We start from the raw sequence: 18,569 nt of genomic DNA, 5'->3' as shown, positions 1-18,569 counted from the left end.
AATAAATTGGCCAATGAAGATTTATTTGCCACTTTTTCTGCCTTTTATGGAACCTTACTTGCTCCTTAGATGGACTTGGTATAACCACTCGGCTAGAGGATCCATTTGAATTTTAAAGTTGTCATCTTTGGCATTGCTACAAGTCTTTCATGATTTATAAAATTCGTTCAAAAAGAACAATGGAAACAATTATAGCTCTATATGCAGCCCAAGAAATTCTACTCTTTTTTGTGTATAGAATGTATTATTTCATAGCTGAAATATAAGAGTTCTTCAATGTTTTCTCCCAAGTGACTCTGGAAAAGAAAAGATGCATAAAATCGAGGATGTTACTGGAAGAGAATAAAGAGAACTGACCTTTATGCTTGCTTCTTTTTGTGCTTCCACCAGTTGTTCGAGGTCTTAGTTATGAAGTGCTGATTAATTTTATATCATTTTTGACCATGCAATTAGAGATGTTATTGTCTTAATGATGAAGATTAATTGCCTTTAATGTAATCAGAACCATACAATGATAACCTTGTTGATACAAGTCCAAGTCATTTCTTTAATTCTTTTTGGCTCAAAACCATGCATGCATAATGCATGCTTTTGATTCTGTTTGAGGGTGTATATATATATATATATATATAGATATCATGTTCATGCTTCTAGGAAACTTTACTACTCTCAAGTCGTTGGCATCTTTAAAGAGTATGTTTTGTACAGAACAATGGATTACTTATCTCTTTTTAGGAGTATCCAAATTGCCTTTATCTTCCAACATGGTGGGGTGTCCCACCTTGAGACATGGGACATAAATTTTATTCTTTTTAATTTTCAGTAAAATATATTTACTTCTTTTAAGTTTAGCTAGGCGATATTACACACACATGCATGATAATGATACTAACTCTTTGATTTGTCATTTAAATCTCTAAAACTATAGCCTAAATGCACATTACACAGGAAGTTAATGTAGTTCATTGCTTTTTCTCCCCTGCATGTTGCAATAAGATAGATTCACTTGTTAGTGCAAGAAGAAACTTTGAAATGAGAAGCACTTGACAAGTGGGAATCAAATTGTAGTCTAGATGGTCAATCATGAGCAAAAACCATCATTGAGACGGTTACTAGTACTGATTAATATGAACTTTGGTTGAGCCACATGCATGATGGCATTGGTTGAAGAAATGCAAAGCGAGAAATGACCACGGAATGATATTCCTTGAGGGGAAAAGAGAGGGAGAAAAAAAAAAGTAAGGAAAATGATGAAAGTTTTCAAAGATTCTTATGGAATGAGAACATGAGAATCTTAACTCACCAGATTATTAAAGCCCATAAAATCATATTCTCAAGTAAAGAATGTAGTTATATTCTTCTTCTCCAAAAGCCACAAAAAATGGATTCTCACTCCCCCACCTAGCTTTATACTTATTGCAATCAGATGCTTCTTTTTTTATATCATTATTATGAATGTGTTAAGTCCTAATTAGCATTGATATAATGATATCATATGTGGCAGGTTGCTATGTTTAGATGTAATTTATGTTTAACAAGATTAGAAGTTGATGTTCCCTTCAACTTTTCTCCTAATAAAAATTGGCTAATTGGTTGACATTTGCACTGTTCTCAACTTTTCTAACCATTTAATTTTGCTATAATGATTACTTTTATAAGCTAATTTTATTTAGCTTGATCATCTATTCCATTTCTGTTTAGAACATTGTCATCTTTGAATATGACTATGTTTGATTGATTGGATATCTAATTCAATAGAGACTGGCTTGAATGTTATGCATGATATGCAGATATACCCTACAGAGAAGAGAATATGATTCTATATTAAAGGATGAGTTATAAAGTGCCACCAATGGCAGTCCAAAGCTAAATTATGGATGAAAAAATATATCTGTTTGTTTGAGAAACAAATAAAAGTAGAAACTAATGTAAGACGCTCATCAGAATGACATCATAGAAAATTAGATAGATAATGTCTCTACAATTAGAAAATGGTTAATTGTGATAACAGAAGAAGTAATTTAATTAATTCTCTTTCTCTTTGAAAGGCAGAAGTAATAAATCTTTAGATTATTGATGTTTTTTTTTTTAAATTGTGACATATAAATAGCTTTTAGTTTAAAAATCTCCCTTCTCATAGAATAATAAAGAGTTTAATTTTTATTGTTATTAGACAAAAATTAATTTCAAAAATAAATGACATGAAAATTAATTGTTGTCCACCACTAACTCATATTCCATGTAAGGTGACAAAAACTTACATATTTAAAATTGTTATTTGAAAATGGTTAAATAATTATCAATTAAAAACTTTACATAAAAATAATTATATATAAATTTTTTTTCTATGTAAAATTTTTTAGCCTTTAATAGCACATAGAAATTAAATTATAAATTAGGCCAATTCTATGGTCCCTATAAGAAAGTATAGGGAGCCAATAGAATATTTGTACAATGTGTACAATGGAGGTTTAGGGAAGTATTAGAGATATAACCATTAGTGTTATCTTTTCTCATCAGTTGAAACTTTTTGGGATGAGATGTTTATTATATTATCCCTAGTACGATTATTCTGAATAATATGGTGATGTTCATTTTTTAAATTAGGGAAAAAGACAAATAGGTCCCTGACTTTTCAAATTTTTGACAAATACATCTCTGACAAAATTTAAATACAAAAAAGTCCCCGACTTTAACAAACAGAGGACAATTTAGTCCTTCTGTCTATTTGCCTCTCATACACTAAACGGAATTGGCTGACGTGGCTGAAACGGTGTCTAGGTGTCCGTTACGGTGTCACACTGGAAGGGAAATAAAGTTCGAAGGACAAATAGGTCATTGAGATTTTTTTTTTCATTATGCTTCTATTATGAGAATTTAGTTTATAAAATTATACTTGTATTTTGAAATATAGTTAACTTGTTGTATTCTACTATTTAAATTATTTGTATTAAAATTGTAGAAATTGGGTTTGTTCTATTTCTACTTTTTTTTTTCTTAAATTGCATTAGTTCAGTTTTAGTGTATTTGTGTATTATATTAGAATTTGTAAATTGCATTAGTTCAGTTTTCATCATACCAGTGGCATTAGTTAGTATCAGTTCATTTATGCATCAAGTTAGCATTAGTTCATTTGTGCATCATTTATGTATTAAATTAGCATTAGTGCATTTAGGAAAGGAGTTTATTAATTTTGAAAAAAAAAATTCTCAAGGACCTATTTGTCCTTCGAACTTTATTTGCAAAATGACGTCAAGGACTTATTTGTCATTCGAACTTTATTCTACTTCCAGCGTGGCACCGTAACGGACATCTGATCAGCCAGTTCCGTTTGGTGTATGAGAGGCAAATAGACAGAAGGACTAAATTGTCCTCTGTTTGTTAAAGTCAGGGATTTTTTTGTATTTAAATTTTGTCAGGGATGTATTTGTCAAAAATTTGAAAAGTCAGAGATCTATTTGTCTTTTTCCCTTTAAATTATATAACCCATTGTACTATGGTGATGTTCATTTTTTAAATTATATAACTTATTATACACATTGTACAAATATTTTATTGGCTCTATAGCAAGATTTGGTGTCTATTAATTGTTGTCTAACTTTTGCTTAACTTACCTTTTGTGGTAAGTTTTGAATTTTTAAGAATAATTTATTTTTATATCTTTTAAATTAAAAATTAATTTTTAACCTTTTTTTAGTAAATAGACACTACTTTTTAAGCCGTTAACCTATAAAATAAATACCAATTTTTTCCTTGATTAAACCTCCAATCTTGTTTGTTACGGTAACTCAAAAAAGTTGAATTATACCCTTGGACTTGGAGAAATTATTAGGGGATTAAAAAAATTAAAAAAAAAAGTCAGAACTTAGAAGCGTAAAGTGTAAAACACTAAAACTACACACATTAGATTTGTCTCCTCCGATTCCGAACACGAAAATCGCAGCAGGCAGCACCAGTCACTGTGGCTGACATGGCAGATGGCACCCTCCAATCTTACCGCCATCACTGCGCAGCTCCGCTTTCAAACGACGTCGTTCGTTCGTTTGTATATGTCTTATCCTATTATGCTACTCAGTATTGAGGATTCTTATAACACTTTCTCTTTCTTTTTCAACAAACATTGCATGTGCTTTTTATTCTCACCTTCTTTTTGTTTTCTTCAGGAAACTGCTCATTGGACTGTTCTCCCTTTCATCAGGGATAGCTTTTGTATGGTAAATAAAATAAATAAAATGGGAAGAAATATTGAGTGTAGTGTAGGATGCAATCCCCTGCCATCAAAATTGAATTTTACTATTTTTAATTATATGGGTGTTTTAAAGTTGTAATCTTTGTTCGTGGGTTTTAATGTTGCGCAGATTGGTTATGCTATTGGTGCCACTACAAGTGCATTTTATGGATTCAACAATGGTATGCTTTTTTTCCCATCCTTTGGGGACTGATTTTTCTGATCACATCTGTATTGTGCATGTATGTTTGTCTCACTAGACATGTTAGCTTCCTTTTTTTTAACCTAAAAACCATAAAAGAGGAATTGCATATATGAGCTTGGCTGTGATGGAATAACATGCATGTGTAATGCTTAGGTCTTTGTGGCTATTAAGATGCATTACATTTAAAGTTCAGTGGGGACATAGATTGGGGTTGAGAGATTCTCAAAGTTTGATTTACTTGTAATTATGGAAATATCACCACTTCCATTCGGAAAGCTGTAATTTTCATAGTAATAGGCTAGAGTTTTAATTTTAAATAATAAACTTGTAGGTTTGCTCATTTTCTCAGAAGATTATGCTAAATGTTCCATTCCATCCACTGAAAAAGATTACAAGTTTCACGTATCAAATGCTTCTATTTATCAAAAGCACTTTGATTTTTCTCTAATGCAGTATTGCCGGACCTATGTGGTTGCATTTTCTCATTGGTGTAAGTTCATTACCTTTTATTTCCACTCGAGTTTCCTTTTCATGCGTTTGGTTTATGCTTTTATTTTCTATTTTTATTTTTAATATTTTTTGTTTTCAGAATTTTGCGAAGAACAAAGAGAAAATAAAAAGTGGAAACAGAAAACAGGATTTGAAAATACTAGAAATAAAAAAAGAAAATGAAAACACAAACCAAATGCATCTTTAGGTTTTTTTAGTTCTCTTTTTATATATTTACTTTTTCTTTACTTTTCCTTTTTGTTCGGCTCCGGTTTTCCCTGTTTCTAAATCTTTGAAGATGTTATATCTATGGCTATAGAACTCTTAAAATTAAGAATCCTAAACAATTGGTAATATTCTTTTGCATGTTTTAAGAGCAACATATGACCTACTTAAAAAATACAACCATTAAAAGATACATGTTCTCTTAATTCAAAATCATGAAGATATCGTCGCTAAGAATCTGTGATTTCTTCATATTTTCATCCCATCATGGCAAAGTGGTTCGTTTTTTATTAACAACTTAGTGTACGAAGCAAAGCTGTTAGCTACCTAAAATAATTCTTTTAGGGAAAAGCAATCAAACTTGAGAGTTCACCTAAACTCAGGGCAAGTCTAGACAATTTTGAATCATAGAACTCATCTTATAAACTAGAATGGGGACTTCAATTCAATTTAACTTGAGAGTGTTCTGGGGTATTTAAATTTTAAACTATTCTTGCATGATTGTGGTGCCTCCGTATTCTTAGGAGGTGCCTTGCAAACTTTCCTTTGGCATCAATGGAACAATGGCTGACCTAGCTGCTCTTGCTTCCTCCCCTTGACCTATAGAATCACATTGCCACTTTAAATGTAAGTAAGTTGACTTTGATCATTCTTTTTAATTAGCAAGAGAATCATAAATCAACCTTGAAATAGAAGAACTTATTGTGAGTTTCAGTTCATTCCTTTCATGACTACTGCATACATAATGCTTTTGTCAATGACTAAGTCTTTGTATTAGGTAGGTATTTGATATTCACAGAGCAGAGGGGACAGGATAATGTGTTGGGAGGGTTAAGCTTTTGTTGTTTTCTGTAGTTAGCCTTTCTAAAAGTTGCTTTCTGACTCACCACCTTTGAAACATTTTTGTTGAGGCATTTTTATTTTAGTTTTCAGAGCCTCTAAAGATGCTGCCTACTGTCTACACAATCTTGTCCATTATTATCATTTCTAATTTGTACCATCATTATCGTTTCCAATTTGGATCGGTTCTGTTTGAATGTAGATAACGTTGGTTGCTTTCCCAGGAAGATCTTCATGCATTTTAATTAACAGCGAACTCCGACCGTGCCAAAATTATCCTCTTGCTGGATCCATTTCCTGTTAGTGTGATTTTGCAATTTGTAACTGTTCAATCACTTTGCAGCATGATATATTTTGCAGTGTGGTTCTTATTGTTTTTATCTCTCATGATTTGCACATTGGAGTATATAAAATTCACTTTTCATAGGTATTGAAGTGTCATTCTGCTTTTACTTATGTGGTGGAGAAAGATTCCTAGGATTGTACCTTTGCTTTCATACTCCGGTTAGAAGTTGATAACATGGTACTGACATAGACCTCTCTGCAATTCAAGCACCACCTGTGATAGTGTTCTCTTCTGCCTGTGCAGGATTCGCCGGTAATTTTCTTGATGGTTGTTTAGCATGATTTATATATTCTTACACAGTCCTTTGGTATCGGTTCAAGGTTGAGCCACATTTGAGTTTGTAAGGAAAGTTTTACATGAACACAAGAATATCTGTTCAAAAGTGAAGAAACATTTGATTGTTGGTGATTTGAATAATAAGCTTTAGGTTCTGGACAGTAGTTGTGAGAATTGAGTAATAACCTTTATGTTCATATATATATATATATATATCATGTTGCATAACTGCAGGTGGGGCTGCTCCTTCTTAGGCACAACTTGCATCCTCATCTTATCATGCAGCATATTGAGCTCCTGCCTTACCTCCGCCATCGATGGATGATGATAAGATTCAGAATTCAAGATCATCCTTCACTATCCAAGACACGCATGTGCATGCGCACGCACAGAACCACACATGTACATACTCTGGCCAGTCGTCCGGTGGTGGATCTAAGATCCTTCTTTTGTTTTTTTGGGTGTATATATAAAATTCCTTCCCTTCAAGCTTAGGTAACCACTACATGTCTTATCTGTGCATGATTTTCCTCTTGTTTTGCATAAACTCCTGATTTAGGAGTTAGGGTTCAGAGTTTATAATTACAAATTTAATTAATCTTTTAAGATTACAACGCTTATGTCCAAGTAGTACAATTTGGCTGTCCTTCTGGTATCAAATTTTTGCTCTTCTTTTTTTATTTTGGGTATGGACTCTGTTAACAAATTTGAATAAAAAAATAAAGAAGAAAAAAACTAAAGCAGATTTTGATAAGCAACAAAAAGGAGTATGGGGCAGATTCTGATCCAAGCCGATTCTGAAGGCTTCTCCTTGCATAGGCTCGGTTGCTAAAGTAGTGTAATAATGCCTTTATCTTATTGGGCTTTGAACCTCTATGTCCCATACCACAAAAAGAGTAGGGTATTCTTAGGTAAACCATTTTTGTAGCCAAACTAAACTTCATCTTCACGACCCAAATTATATATATTTTTTAAAAAAAGGGTTATGTTTTGTATAGTTCTTCTCTCTGTGCAATTGACAGCAATTTTGAACTAGAATTGGATGTATACTATTTAAGTCTCTTGTTATTGAACTACTACCAGTGGCTGTTTAATTTTGTTTAATTTTGATAGATTGACGGTAACTCCGCCTATGTTACACTTGCGGTACATAGTTGGTCCCAAGTCCGGATAAAGGAGGAGGGTTGTGTTAGGTCTTCGGCAACCAACATAAAAATATAGCCGAACTCTCATGCCATGACATGACATTTGATATATTGATGGTGTAAAATGTTTTATACAGTTGTATAATTATATTCGTTTTTTGGAAGATCATTCACGCAGTTAATATAAAAGTAATTATTTTTCTAGCGTGACAATATATAATTAACTACATGTATAAAATTATTTTACACAGTGAATTAAAATTGTATATATATATATATATAAAAAGATTAAGCAATTTAGGGAACACTAATTGGGGGGTCACCGGTTCAATATTTCTTGTTCATTATTCTCCATATTTTGTGACGTATAAATTTGTAGGTTTGATTGAGTGATTTTAACATATTACCAAATATATAAAAGGGATCAATACAAAATATACAATTTTCTATGGTCTCTAGCTAGGGTCCATTGCCAATCATTGTAAGCCATGATTTTTGTCGACATATATATGTATATATATTCCCACCACAAATGACATCTCTGGTTGATATATGCAAATGGCCATTTCACCTCCAATGAATGAAAGACAATGGTCACAGTCTTGCTCAACATTATTCTCGATTCATATTTAGACCAAGATGCAAATTGCCCTAGCTACTAGGTAGGAGGTACAACAATATGTTATAATAAAAATAAAATATGCTATTTTTGTTACTTGCTTAGACGACAAGTAACGGGACTTAGCATACAATATACATAGTTCGAACATAATCAACAAAATAATAATTAATTACATGATTTTGATTCGGACCAATCACCTTTCTACAATGGAGTTGAAATAATTACGGCTCAAGGAAGTGATAGATTCGTGGAATGGAATGATCTATAGTTGTCTTAAGAAGTTGTCAAAAATAAACATTTCCACATGAAGAAGCTGTAAGGTATTTTGGGAACAAAAGCCATGTATGTACTTAAAAATACATATTGACCTAATCCACAAGGAGGGTTTTTATGTTTTGAACCAAACCACCTTTTTTTTTAAGACCTATGATTGGCATCATAGAGGAATAATTGGTAGGAGTGCATAAAAGGTATTAGATGAGCACAAGATATAATATATGCTTTAAATTTACCCTCTTTATTATGAAAATAGTTCATGGGTCCATTACCAATAAAAGTCTCTCTCATCTCTCTCTCTCTATCTCTTTGTCTCTTCTTTATCTACATAGACATATATTGCTTAATATATTTATGTGCTCAATAATGTTGGCCCCATTCCATTTTAATATGTATAGAGTAATAGACTATGAAAGTGTGGAAATAAATACTTAAAGTATGCATCTCTTCTGCCTAATAAGTATATATGTACCCTCAAGTCATAACGTCCTTCTCTCTAGGGTACTTTTAAATTTCGAAGGTTAGTAGATAAGGTTATTATACAATAGTTTGACCAATAATATTATTTGAATATAATTATCACTATAATATATTCTATATTGATATATTATTGCTAGAATTTACACACTACATCTAATCATAATAAATAAAAAAATATATTAATTTAAACTAATATTATATATCATTTAATGTGTTATATTAATAAACTTTAATGTCATGAACAATGAAAATAATAGAAAAATTAATATGACTAATTTAAAATTTTTAAAAGTTAAATTTAAATTTAAAAAAAAAAACTAATTTAAAAAACAGATAATTTTTTAGTAACGAATTTGTCTTACCATTTATTCATATTATAGTCAAATAGATAGTTGTAGAGATATCTAAATGGTGGATTTGTGAGCACAACATAAAAATGAGATGAAGTTGCAGCAAGTAATTCATGATTACCAATGAGTACTATATTGGTCTGAAACAGATTTTCCAATTTCTATAAGTAGAAAGGAATCTTAACGAGGTATGGTTTTAGGTGGTGACAGGGAATGGATGTTGACTCATCAACAAAGAAGTATAACACCAAACAAATCCATCTCAGACCTGGGATTAAATACACAAAGTGGTTGCTAATATGCTATATGCTTATGAACAAAAGATTATACTAATAATATAATGTTTTGGTTGAAATGAAATGGCATGGCATTATAGTACCACAACTTTATCAACACATGTTAAAGTTGTTATATATTACTAGTAAATTTTTTTTTATCTGTTAATAAATATATTAAAAACTTAAATTATATATTTTTTACACAAACTTAAATTGTAAAAAGTGAAATAATAATGCAATGTCCTCCTAGGTTCAAAAGGATATCAAAGATTGACCTTTCTTTTTCACCCTTTTTTTGGGGCCATATTTTGATGGGAAAGTAAATACTAAAGAAAAAACAAAGTCTCATCAAACTTAATTAATCTATCTCATTGCTGAATTTATTGTGTTCCCACTAGGCATTTGAAAAATACAAGAGTCATATTTGTTTTTAAGTACATAAAGGGAACCAATAAGAAAACACAGGCGGTTACAAGAGAGAGAGAATGGAGTAGGACTCACTGATTCTAGTGCCTTCCTTCACAAGAACCCACATGTCCAATTTCCATTTTTTTTATTAAATTTTTAAAATTTTTATTTTTTATATAATTTTTATTTGAGCCACCTTTGAAGGCCCACAAGGGCTAGAGACATGTTTGCTGGGACAGTATGTTAAGCAAGCACCACATAATTAATATTTTTTCTTCAAAAATGAAATGAAATATGATTTCAAGTTAGAGAGAGTGGCAAAGCATTAATCAATAATGAACCAGGTTTCTTCATAGAGAAGTAGTAAAGGAAAAAAAGAAAGAGATAGAGACAGAGACAAAGACACAAGCCCATGAAAGATAAAAGGAAAAAAGGTTGCTACTTGCTATGAGTTAGAGGATATATCATCATATCTGAGACAAAGACTTGACCCTCTTATTGAGGCAACTTACAAATACAAACTTAGATATTAGATATCATCATCTATAGACTATAGTATAGGAGAGAGGTAAACACATAGATATATATAAGTTTAGACCATATATAAATATGTACCACTTTTTTTCTTTTTACATATTTATTCATACTAGAGTGATGCTAAATATTATTTCAGGGAAGAAGAGAATGGAGTAAGGAAGCTAAAAGAGTTGTTGCATGCATGGGGAGCCAGAGAATAATAGGAGGAGGACTTGGTTTATCTGAGGCAGGGCCTTCAACTCACCACCATCACCATGTCCCTTCTTATGGTGTTCTTCATGGAATTAATTCTGCTAATCCATCAACCTTAATGTAATTAAACTTCTCCCTTATGCTATAATATGATCTGATGTTAATTAGAAATAATTAGTTTAATAATGATGTTTTTGTTTGATAGTAATGAAGGACATGCTTTTAACTTTGGAGAGTTGGAAGAGGCAATAGTGCTGCAAGGAGTAAAGGCAAGAAATGATGAAGGCAAAGCACGTAATGTTTTCCCCTTTCTGTGTTTTGTTTTTTGTGACGTTAGATAATAAGCATAAGAAGGAGGAGAAGAAGAATTCAAGAAGGTTTGAATGTGTCTAAAAGAAAAGAAAAGAAAAGAAATAATGATAATAATGCAGAGTTATTGGGGAGAGAAGCTAAGAGAGAAAGAGAAGTGAAGAGAGAAAAGAGTGTTACCATTTCCAATACCATAATGATTCTGAGGCAATAGGCTATGATGGCGTGGGCTTACAATCTTAGAAAGGCTCACCCTCCTTGCATGATTTTCTTTCTTTCTTTATTTTTTCTACTGACTCCATAACTGCTGCAAAAGGAGGAGGATTAGGTTCCTCATTTCTCTTCTCTTTTTCTATGATATTATTTATTTTGGTATAGGCTTCAACAGTCCTTTATGGTTTGGTGATCCTCTCAGATTTTACTTTTGTGATTCTTGCAGCTTTATTCACAACAGCACCCAGACCTGCAGCTACACTAGAAATGTTCCCTTCATGGCCAATCAGATTTCACCAAACCTCAAGGGTACTAGTACTACTCTCATCTTTGACCATTCAAAATTATTAATATAAAGTTTCTTATGCTTACAAGTAACAAGTTCAAACAATAATAATATTAATATTAATCATGTTGGGTTTGAATCATGCTCATCAAAATTAAATCTTTGCAATTAGGGAGGTTCAAAATCAGGAGGAGAAAGCACTGATTCAGCACTTTCAACAAAAACTGAGCCACCCTTGGAAGCAGAATCTCCAATGAGTAAAAAGGCAACAACACCTTCTTCTTTAGATCATCAGCACCACCTTCAACATGATCATCATGATGCCTCAAGAATAGTAGGCCCTTCTTCATCATCACAGAATCAATCACAAGCCAAATCACCTCATGAAAAGGTAGCTTATTAGCTTACTCTGATCTTCACAAAAACAACACTGTTTCTCAACTGTTTAATCTCTCAGTTTCACTCTTTTCCATATCCCAAAATCTCAGGGAAAGTTCAAACTTGATGCAATTATTACTGTTCCACATCAGTCCCTCTCTCTCTCTCTCTTATCTTCACATAGAACAGCACAGATCCCAACATGTATCGGAAAATCAAAAGAACTCAGAGTTTTCCTGATTCCTGAAGGATTTTCTGATGAATATATTCTGACATGAAATATGATGGAGAAAGAGAGAGAGAAATAGAGAGGGATGGATGTGTACAAAGTACTGACAAACAAACAAACAAACAAAGGGAGAATCTTTTCAGTACTTATCAAGTATCAAAGTTTTCTCATTTTAAACCCGGTGTCCTACCAAGTTTACTATCCTCTTCTTCTTCTCATTCTTCTTCTTCTTCTTCTCCTACTCAAGTTCTAAGCCACAAAAAACAATGGCTGAAAATGATCCCTTTTGCTACCCTTATCATATTGATTATTGCATGCCTCAAGAGAAATGGTCTAAGGGACTTGATCAGCATTCAGAAACTCTTCCTAGAAATTCTGTGAGAAAATATAATCATATTTTTCTTTTCTTTTTCATTTTGGATTGAAAAAAATTGTAGCACCCTTTAATAGCTTAGCTACCTAAACATGGTCTAAACTTGTATTCATTTCCCTCCCTCTTTATACCAAGAAGCTTCTGCTATGGAAACATTTTTCTTCTGATTTTCTAGTCCCAAATTCTACACTGATTGTTTTTAGCAAAAATAAATTTTTGTTTCAAATAAGTTTTTTTTTTCTTATTTATTCTGAAATAATCAATCTGTTTCAAATAAGTTTTTTCTTCCCCCTTGAGTTGCAGAGGAAGGGAGCTGGTTCCACATCAGAGAAACCACTTGATGCAAAGGTGTTTGAATATGAAAGCATAGATTATTATTTCTCCATAAACCTTTTTTTTTTGTATCTATATCTCCTTCTCTATTATATTTTATAATATAGTTTCTGCATTATTGAAGCTATGTTAACTTCTTTTACATTTATTTATTTTTTCTATATTATTTTGCTATCAGACATTGAGACGTTTGGCTCAAAACAGAGAGGCAGCAAGAAAAAGCCGTCTAAGGAAAAAGGTGTGTCCTATTATTATATGGTTGCACAAATTCAAAAATAGTTGTTAAGAGATAAGATTAAAGCATAGCATATATTGTAAATGGTGACAAAAAATGATTGGATGTTAATAAAAATGAATAATAAGTACATTTTTCTTGTTGTCTATGGAACAGGCTTATGTGCAGCAATTAGAGTCAAGTAGATTAAAGCTTACACAACTTGAACAAGACCTTCAAAGGGCTCGTTCTCAGGTTCTAAACTCATATATATTAAAATATATTTCATCAATTATTATGTTATACTATATAAATTATAAAGTTCTCTTTTTGTATATGTTTGTTCTTACTATTTGAGCTCTCTTCAATTTAATAGGGACTATTCATGGATTGTGGTGGTGTTGGAGGCAATCTAAGCTCTGGTGAGTTCTTACCAATTTTTATTTCTTTGAAAAAAAATAATGTTGAAGTGCAGTTTCTTTGAAACTTTGGTTTGTAGTATTCTTTTTACACTTGAAGCTATTACTCAGTGCTGACACATAGGAATAAGAAACTATGGTTGCTGTGTGAATCCTTATTTACTTGTAATATATATCTTTTTTCTTTTCTTGTGAAGTATAAATTCTTGGAATACCAAATAAAAAGTCAAATTTTGATATTGAAAGCTAATTTTTTTTAAGACAAGTCTCTTGAGTTTGACCAACACCTATGGCTAATTCTGTTTGAATCTGAATTATATAATGACAGACTAAACTACATGATAGAAACAATAGTGGGCCAGAATTTATAGATTAGATCATGCATATAATATATATATATATATTTGATGAACTGTAAGACCTTTTCTTAACATATATGATATATGTAAAGTCTACTTTATATACTTTAGCTTTTCACAGAATCATTCCATTATGATACTGTGCTCTTTATATGATACTTTTTATTAGGCTTTATTTAGAGAAGAAAATTAAAAAAAAAGTTAACTATCAAATAAAAATGAGAAAAAGTAAACACATTATCTCTGAAATTTAAACTGATAAAATTAAATAACACAATATTTGGGTTGATTATATAAATTATTTTCTCACGATGTTAAGTCTATTAAAATTAAATTAAATTTCTTGTATGTAGTATATCATACAACGAATCCATTATTATTTATTTAATGAGAAGGAATAAAAATGGTGGTGGTGGGTCAATTTCAGTGGTAGCCACATTGCACCAGTCACCAAATCAACCAAACATTTTAATACTTATAATATACAGATATAGCTACATTATTATTAAATAATAATGAATAAAAACCAATCCAAATTTGAACCGGCACTATATAATAATAATAATGAATGAATGAATGAATTAGGGTTAATAATGTAAGATGTGGTTATTGGACTTATATGCATGCAGGAGGTGCGATGTTTGACATGGAATACGGAAGGTGGTTGGAGGAAGAGCAGCGGCTGATGGGGGAGCTCCGGAACGGGGTGCAGGCGGCGGTGTCGGAGGGGGAAATGAGAGGGATAGTGGATGGATATTTGTCACATTACGATGAGCTGTTCAGGCTGAAGAGTGTCGCAGCTAAATCAGATGTTTTCCATCTCATCAATGGCATGTGGACCTCCCAAGCTGAACGCTGCTTCCTCTGGATCGGTGGTTTCAAGCCCTCCGACCTCATCACGGTTAATATAGCATTTCAATTAAGCTAGCTAGGGTTCAAATTCTTAATTACAAATTGGGATTATTAATGTTGAGATTGTGGTAAACAGATGTTGATACAACAGTTGGAGCCACTGGCGGAGCAACAGATAATGGGAATGTATGGCCTGCGCCATTCCTCACAGCAAGCGGAGGACGCTCTCTCTCAAGGCCTTGACCAGCTCCAGCAGTCTCTCGTCGACACCATCGCCGGCGGCCCCATTGTCGACGGCGTCCAACAGATGGTTGTTGCCATGGGCAAGCTTGCCAATCTTGAAGGCTTTGTTCGCCAGGTAATTAAACAATTTAATTACAAGTAATAGCACAATTTATTATTTTTGAACCATTAATATTTAAAAGTGTGAGTTAAAAATCTAAAACATTTGGTAACAAAAAAATATTAATAAAAAATAGTCAGAATTTGTCTTATTTAATTTTTAATAACAATTTGTAACGATTAATAAATATTAAATAAAATAAGTTTTAACTGTTTTTGTTTTGTCGGTTAAAAATACATTATATTACTAAACTAAACAAACTAAATTTACATCTAAAAATAATAAATTTTGATAACTACTGATTATTGATTATTTTTCATTTATTAATTTATCTTTTACTACTAGATTTGGTGAAGTGAAGCCTCAGGTGACATCTGTTTTTGTCGCCATTTTTAGTTTGACTAATGATTTTCAAAACAAGATTTGAATGCATACGTGACTTCTAATATGAGGTTTCAAATGTTAATTGGTTGATAAACTCTATAGTTGTTGATGAAATTGGATGCCAAAGGGGCCGGGAACGGGTTTTTATATCTTTAATTTCTCTTCTATTTGACTTTTCGACAATTAAGACAATTATTATGGCACTTTTGATAGGGATAGAGTATATTAAGTGAGAAAGTTTTTATGATAAATATACAAATTTTTAATGAATCTGTTAAAATATAAAAATTAAACTAGATGACTCGTAAATAGAAATCGAATTTCTACCATATAATTTCATAAGATTTTTTTCGGATTTTTTTTTATTCCGACTTAAATTTTATATAGTGTGACATTAGATTTTACAAAATCATTTGATAATATCATTTTCCAGTAACAGATGATAATAACATCAGTTGATACGTAACTTTCTAATCCATTATTTTGTATTTTTTTTTCTGCTCATTCATTGGCTCCGTGCACATTTTGCGCCGCAAATTTGTGCCCCTTATCCCTACCACCTATTACTACATAGCTAACATTTCTCCATCATTTCATCATCTTGGTTTTGCTTGAGAATATGATTGATTTCCTTTTCTCTTTTTTTGTTTTTTGTTCTTCTTCATTTTTCTTAATAATGACATACAGTAGGTGTTGCTTTCTTTTGTTTTTCTTCTTAGTGTAAATTGGTAACGAGGTTGACAAATTGCCTTCACTAGTTGTGGCTACTAGGGTTTATGATTATCCATTGGGATGTATACTTATTACGCTTATAATTAGCTTCTAATATAACATCTTAATTAAAATGTATCACTCGGGAGTTGGTTTCAGAAAGTGATGGGGCTAGATATGATATCCATAATCTCATCATAAACAAACCCTAGGTAGAATATAATATTATTTTATTCCATGACTAGTAACCGTCCAATGCAAGTTTATATAATAGCCAAGACAATCTTACCGGTTTTCAACCGCTTTGAAACCATGTGCAATTATATCTAAATTCTACTAATAATATTATCGAATAAGACGAATATTTTCTATGTCTAGAACATACCTATTTTAATTTCTAACTACACAATTAACTTTTTCTTTTAAACATGTGCAAGGCTGATAATTTGAGACAGCAAACACTTCATCAATTATGTCGATTACTAACAGTTCGTCAAGCAGCACGGTGTTTTATTGTCATTGGAGAATATTATGGACGCCTTCGCGCCCTTAGTTCTCTTTGGGCATCAAGGCCACGAGAGTATGTTATCATCTTTTTCCTTCTAAATTTAAGTACAGATAATTTCATGCGAAATTATTAGTTAAGAATCGTTAGATAATAATTTAATCACAGGACGTTGATGAGCGATGATAACTCATGCCAAACAACCACTGACTTGCAAATGGTGCATCCTTCTCATCATCAGAATCACTTCCCCAGCTTCTAATGGATCCATGCATGGCCTAAAAGCTGTTGTTAATTACAAGTGGGGTATTTCTTTTTAGGGCTGCTTTAGAATGAACGTGTCATCATCATCATCATCATCATCTACTAGAAGAGAATATATCTATATATAATATAAATATTTATTTATTTTTCTCTCTTTCAATCTTCTCTTCTGCGCCCATGCGTGCATTTGTGTCTTTATATTTTAATTTTAATGTAAATGTAAATCTGAGTTTATTTATTTTATGTGAAAGATGAGGGAGCAACTTTAGTAGCTACATAGAATTAGAGTGAAAAAAAAAAGTTCATGAAAATGAAAAGGTGCTTTAAATTTGAGGTCATATACATAAAGTGGATCCATTAAAAAGTATTATTGATCCTATCTCATATCCATAGCTAGTTGCTTCCTTTTTCTTCTAACTTTTAGTATTAATTAAATATATGAAATATATTATTATTATGTGCTATATATGTCGTATGTATCACCCATATCTTATTTAATGGCTTTTCAAACACTCGGAAGCTAAGGATGGCACAAATTGGGGGAAGAAAATAGAGAGGGTTGTTGCATTTGCATGGAAAAGTAGTGGCTGTGATTGCAAGTGGTGGATCAATATATAGTATTCTATATTTCTATAATGCATAGGACACAATGGGAAAGAAAAAGAGAATTGTCTTATTGTGGTGGCTACTATGTATAATTTGGGTGCCTCTGTAGCCTAAAAACCTAAAAAGAACACTCTTCTTGTTTTTTTCTTCCTTCAATAATTAATTGAAGTCGTTATATATGAGTCTTGTTTAAATACTTAGCTTTTGTATTGTGTTTAATAAAAAAAAACTTCAATTATACATAATCCTAAAAATGATGTTGTTAGCAATGTTCAAATATACACGTCCTCTCGTACAAGGGTTTGTTTTGGGTTTGCATTAGTTTTTGCATAGGTTTTCTTTTTCTTTTTCTTTTGTTATTGACCTTATGAAAAATTCTTTCTTTTAAAATCAACAAAAAAAAAAAAAATCAAATTCTAGACCTTTAGATATAATATTATGAGATCCTATCATAAAAAAATGTATTGTGTTTAATAAAGAAAAAAAAACCTTCAATTATACATCATCTTAAAAATGATGTTGTTAGCAATGTTCAAATATACACGTACTCTCATATAAGGGGGTTGTTTTGGGTTTTCATGAGTTTTTGCATAGGGTTTTTTTTTTTTTTTTTTTTTTTTTAGTTATTGGTCTTATGACAAATTCTCTGTTAAAGCTAATAAATATTGAATTTTAGACTTTTAGATCATAGTGCTATGAGACTCTATTATGAAAGAGTGTATTATTTTAATCAATTATATTAGGAGAACATTAAAATCAGTTACTAAAATTAGCTATTAGTAGATGAGTTAAATTATATATATATATATAAATAAATATATATATATATATATATATATATATATATATATATATATAAATATATATATATAGTGATTAATTTTACTAATTGAT

General features: G+C 31.4%; 2 protein-coding genes and 1 long non-coding RNA gene across 23 annotated transcripts; 2 read left to right on the top strand and 1 right to left on the bottom strand.

Annotated features, from left to right (window-relative positions):
* Positions 1-3,685: 3,685 nt before the first annotated feature.
* LOC112771022 (uncharacterized) lies at positions 3,686-7,269 on the top strand. Of its 16 annotated transcripts, none has more exons than XM_072226269.1 (8): positions 3,832-4,045; positions 4,164-4,214; positions 4,359-4,410; positions 4,887-4,923; positions 5,672-5,774; positions 6,190-6,286; positions 6,415-6,585; positions 6,844-7,269. In XM_072226269.1, the coding sequence occupies exons 1-5, from the start codon at positions 3,971-3,973 to the stop codon at positions 5,721-5,723; spliced, it is 267 nt and encodes an 88-aa protein (XP_072082370.1). In that variant the 5' UTR covers positions 3,832-3,970; the 3' UTR covers positions 5,724-5,774; positions 6,190-6,286; positions 6,415-6,585; positions 6,844-7,269. The 16 variants fall into 16 exon arrangements, 13 of the variants coding, with proteins under 13 accessions (XP_072082365.1, XP_072082363.1, XP_072082369.1 ...); XM_072226266.1 differs by having other exon boundaries at positions 4,765-4,923; XM_072226264.1 differs by having other exon boundaries at positions 3,686-4,214.
* Positions 5,828-7,091, bottom strand: LOC140181737 (uncharacterized). The gene is made up of 2 exons (XR_011876866.1): positions 6,796-7,091; positions 5,828-6,705 (listed from the first exon to the last, which is right to left on the bottom strand). It is a non-coding gene; the product is annotated as an uncharacterized lncRNA (long non-coding RNA).
* Positions 7,270-10,376: 3,107 nt separating the features above from the next.
* On the top strand, positions 10,377-17,453 carry LOC112772344 (transcription factor TGA9). Of its 6 annotated transcripts, none has more exons than XM_025817271.3 (13): positions 10,377-10,736; positions 10,842-11,017; positions 11,103-11,191; positions 11,646-11,728; positions 11,878-12,096; positions 12,989-13,033; positions 13,197-13,256; positions 13,410-13,487; positions 13,609-13,654; positions 14,640-14,911; positions 14,999-15,220; positions 16,738-16,880; positions 16,974-17,453. In XM_025817271.3, exons 2-13 carry the CDS (start codon positions 10,887-10,889, stop codon positions 17,065-17,067), a joined length of 1,482 nt encoding a protein of 493 aa, XP_025673056.1. In that variant the 5' UTR covers positions 10,377-10,736; positions 10,842-10,886; the 3' UTR covers positions 17,068-17,453. The 6 variants fall into 6 exon arrangements, with proteins under 6 accessions (XP_025673056.1, XP_025673058.1, XP_072082361.1 ...); XM_072226260.1 differs by having other exon boundaries at positions 10,466-10,602; XM_025817273.3 differs by lacking the exon at positions 12,989-13,033 and having other exon boundaries at positions 10,458-10,736.
* Positions 17,454-18,569: the final 1,116 nt, after the last annotated feature.

Source organism: Arachis hypogaea, chromosome 18 (assembly GCF_003086295.3).
Source record: "Arachis hypogaea cultivar Tifrunner chromosome 18, arahy.Tifrunner.gnm2.J5K5, whole genome shotgun sequence".
NCBI classification, from domain to species: domain Eukaryota; kingdom Viridiplantae; phylum Streptophyta; class Magnoliopsida; order Fabales; family Fabaceae; genus Arachis; species Arachis hypogaea.
Note: the sequence above shows the minus strand (reverse complement) of the source record. Positions and strands in the feature narration are given on the sequence as shown.

Coding starts and splice junctions, on each gene's coding strand:
- LOC112772344 (XM_025817271.3), top strand. CDS start 10,887: ATGGGGAGCCAGAGAATAATAGGAGGAGGACTTGGTTTATCTGAGGCA. Junction 11,729..11,877: donor GATTTCACCAAACCTCAAGG/GTACTAGTACTA, acceptor CTTTGCAATTAG/GGAGGTTCAAAATCAGGAGG. Junction 13,034..13,196: donor AGAAACCACTTGATGCAAAG/GTGTTTGAATAT, acceptor TTTTGCTATCAG/ACATTGAGACGTTTGGCTCA.
- LOC112771022 (XM_025815559.3), top strand. CDS start 3,978: ATGGCACCCTCCAATCTTACCGCCATCACTGCGCAGCTCCGCTTTCAA. Junction 4,215..4,358: donor TCAGGGATAGCTTTTGTATG/GTAAATAAAATA, acceptor AATGTTGCGCAG/ATTGGTTATGCTATTGGTGC. Junction 4,924..6,414: donor GGTTGCATTTTCTCATTGGT/GTAAGTTCATTA, acceptor CACTTTTCATAG/GTATTGAAGTGTCATTCTGC.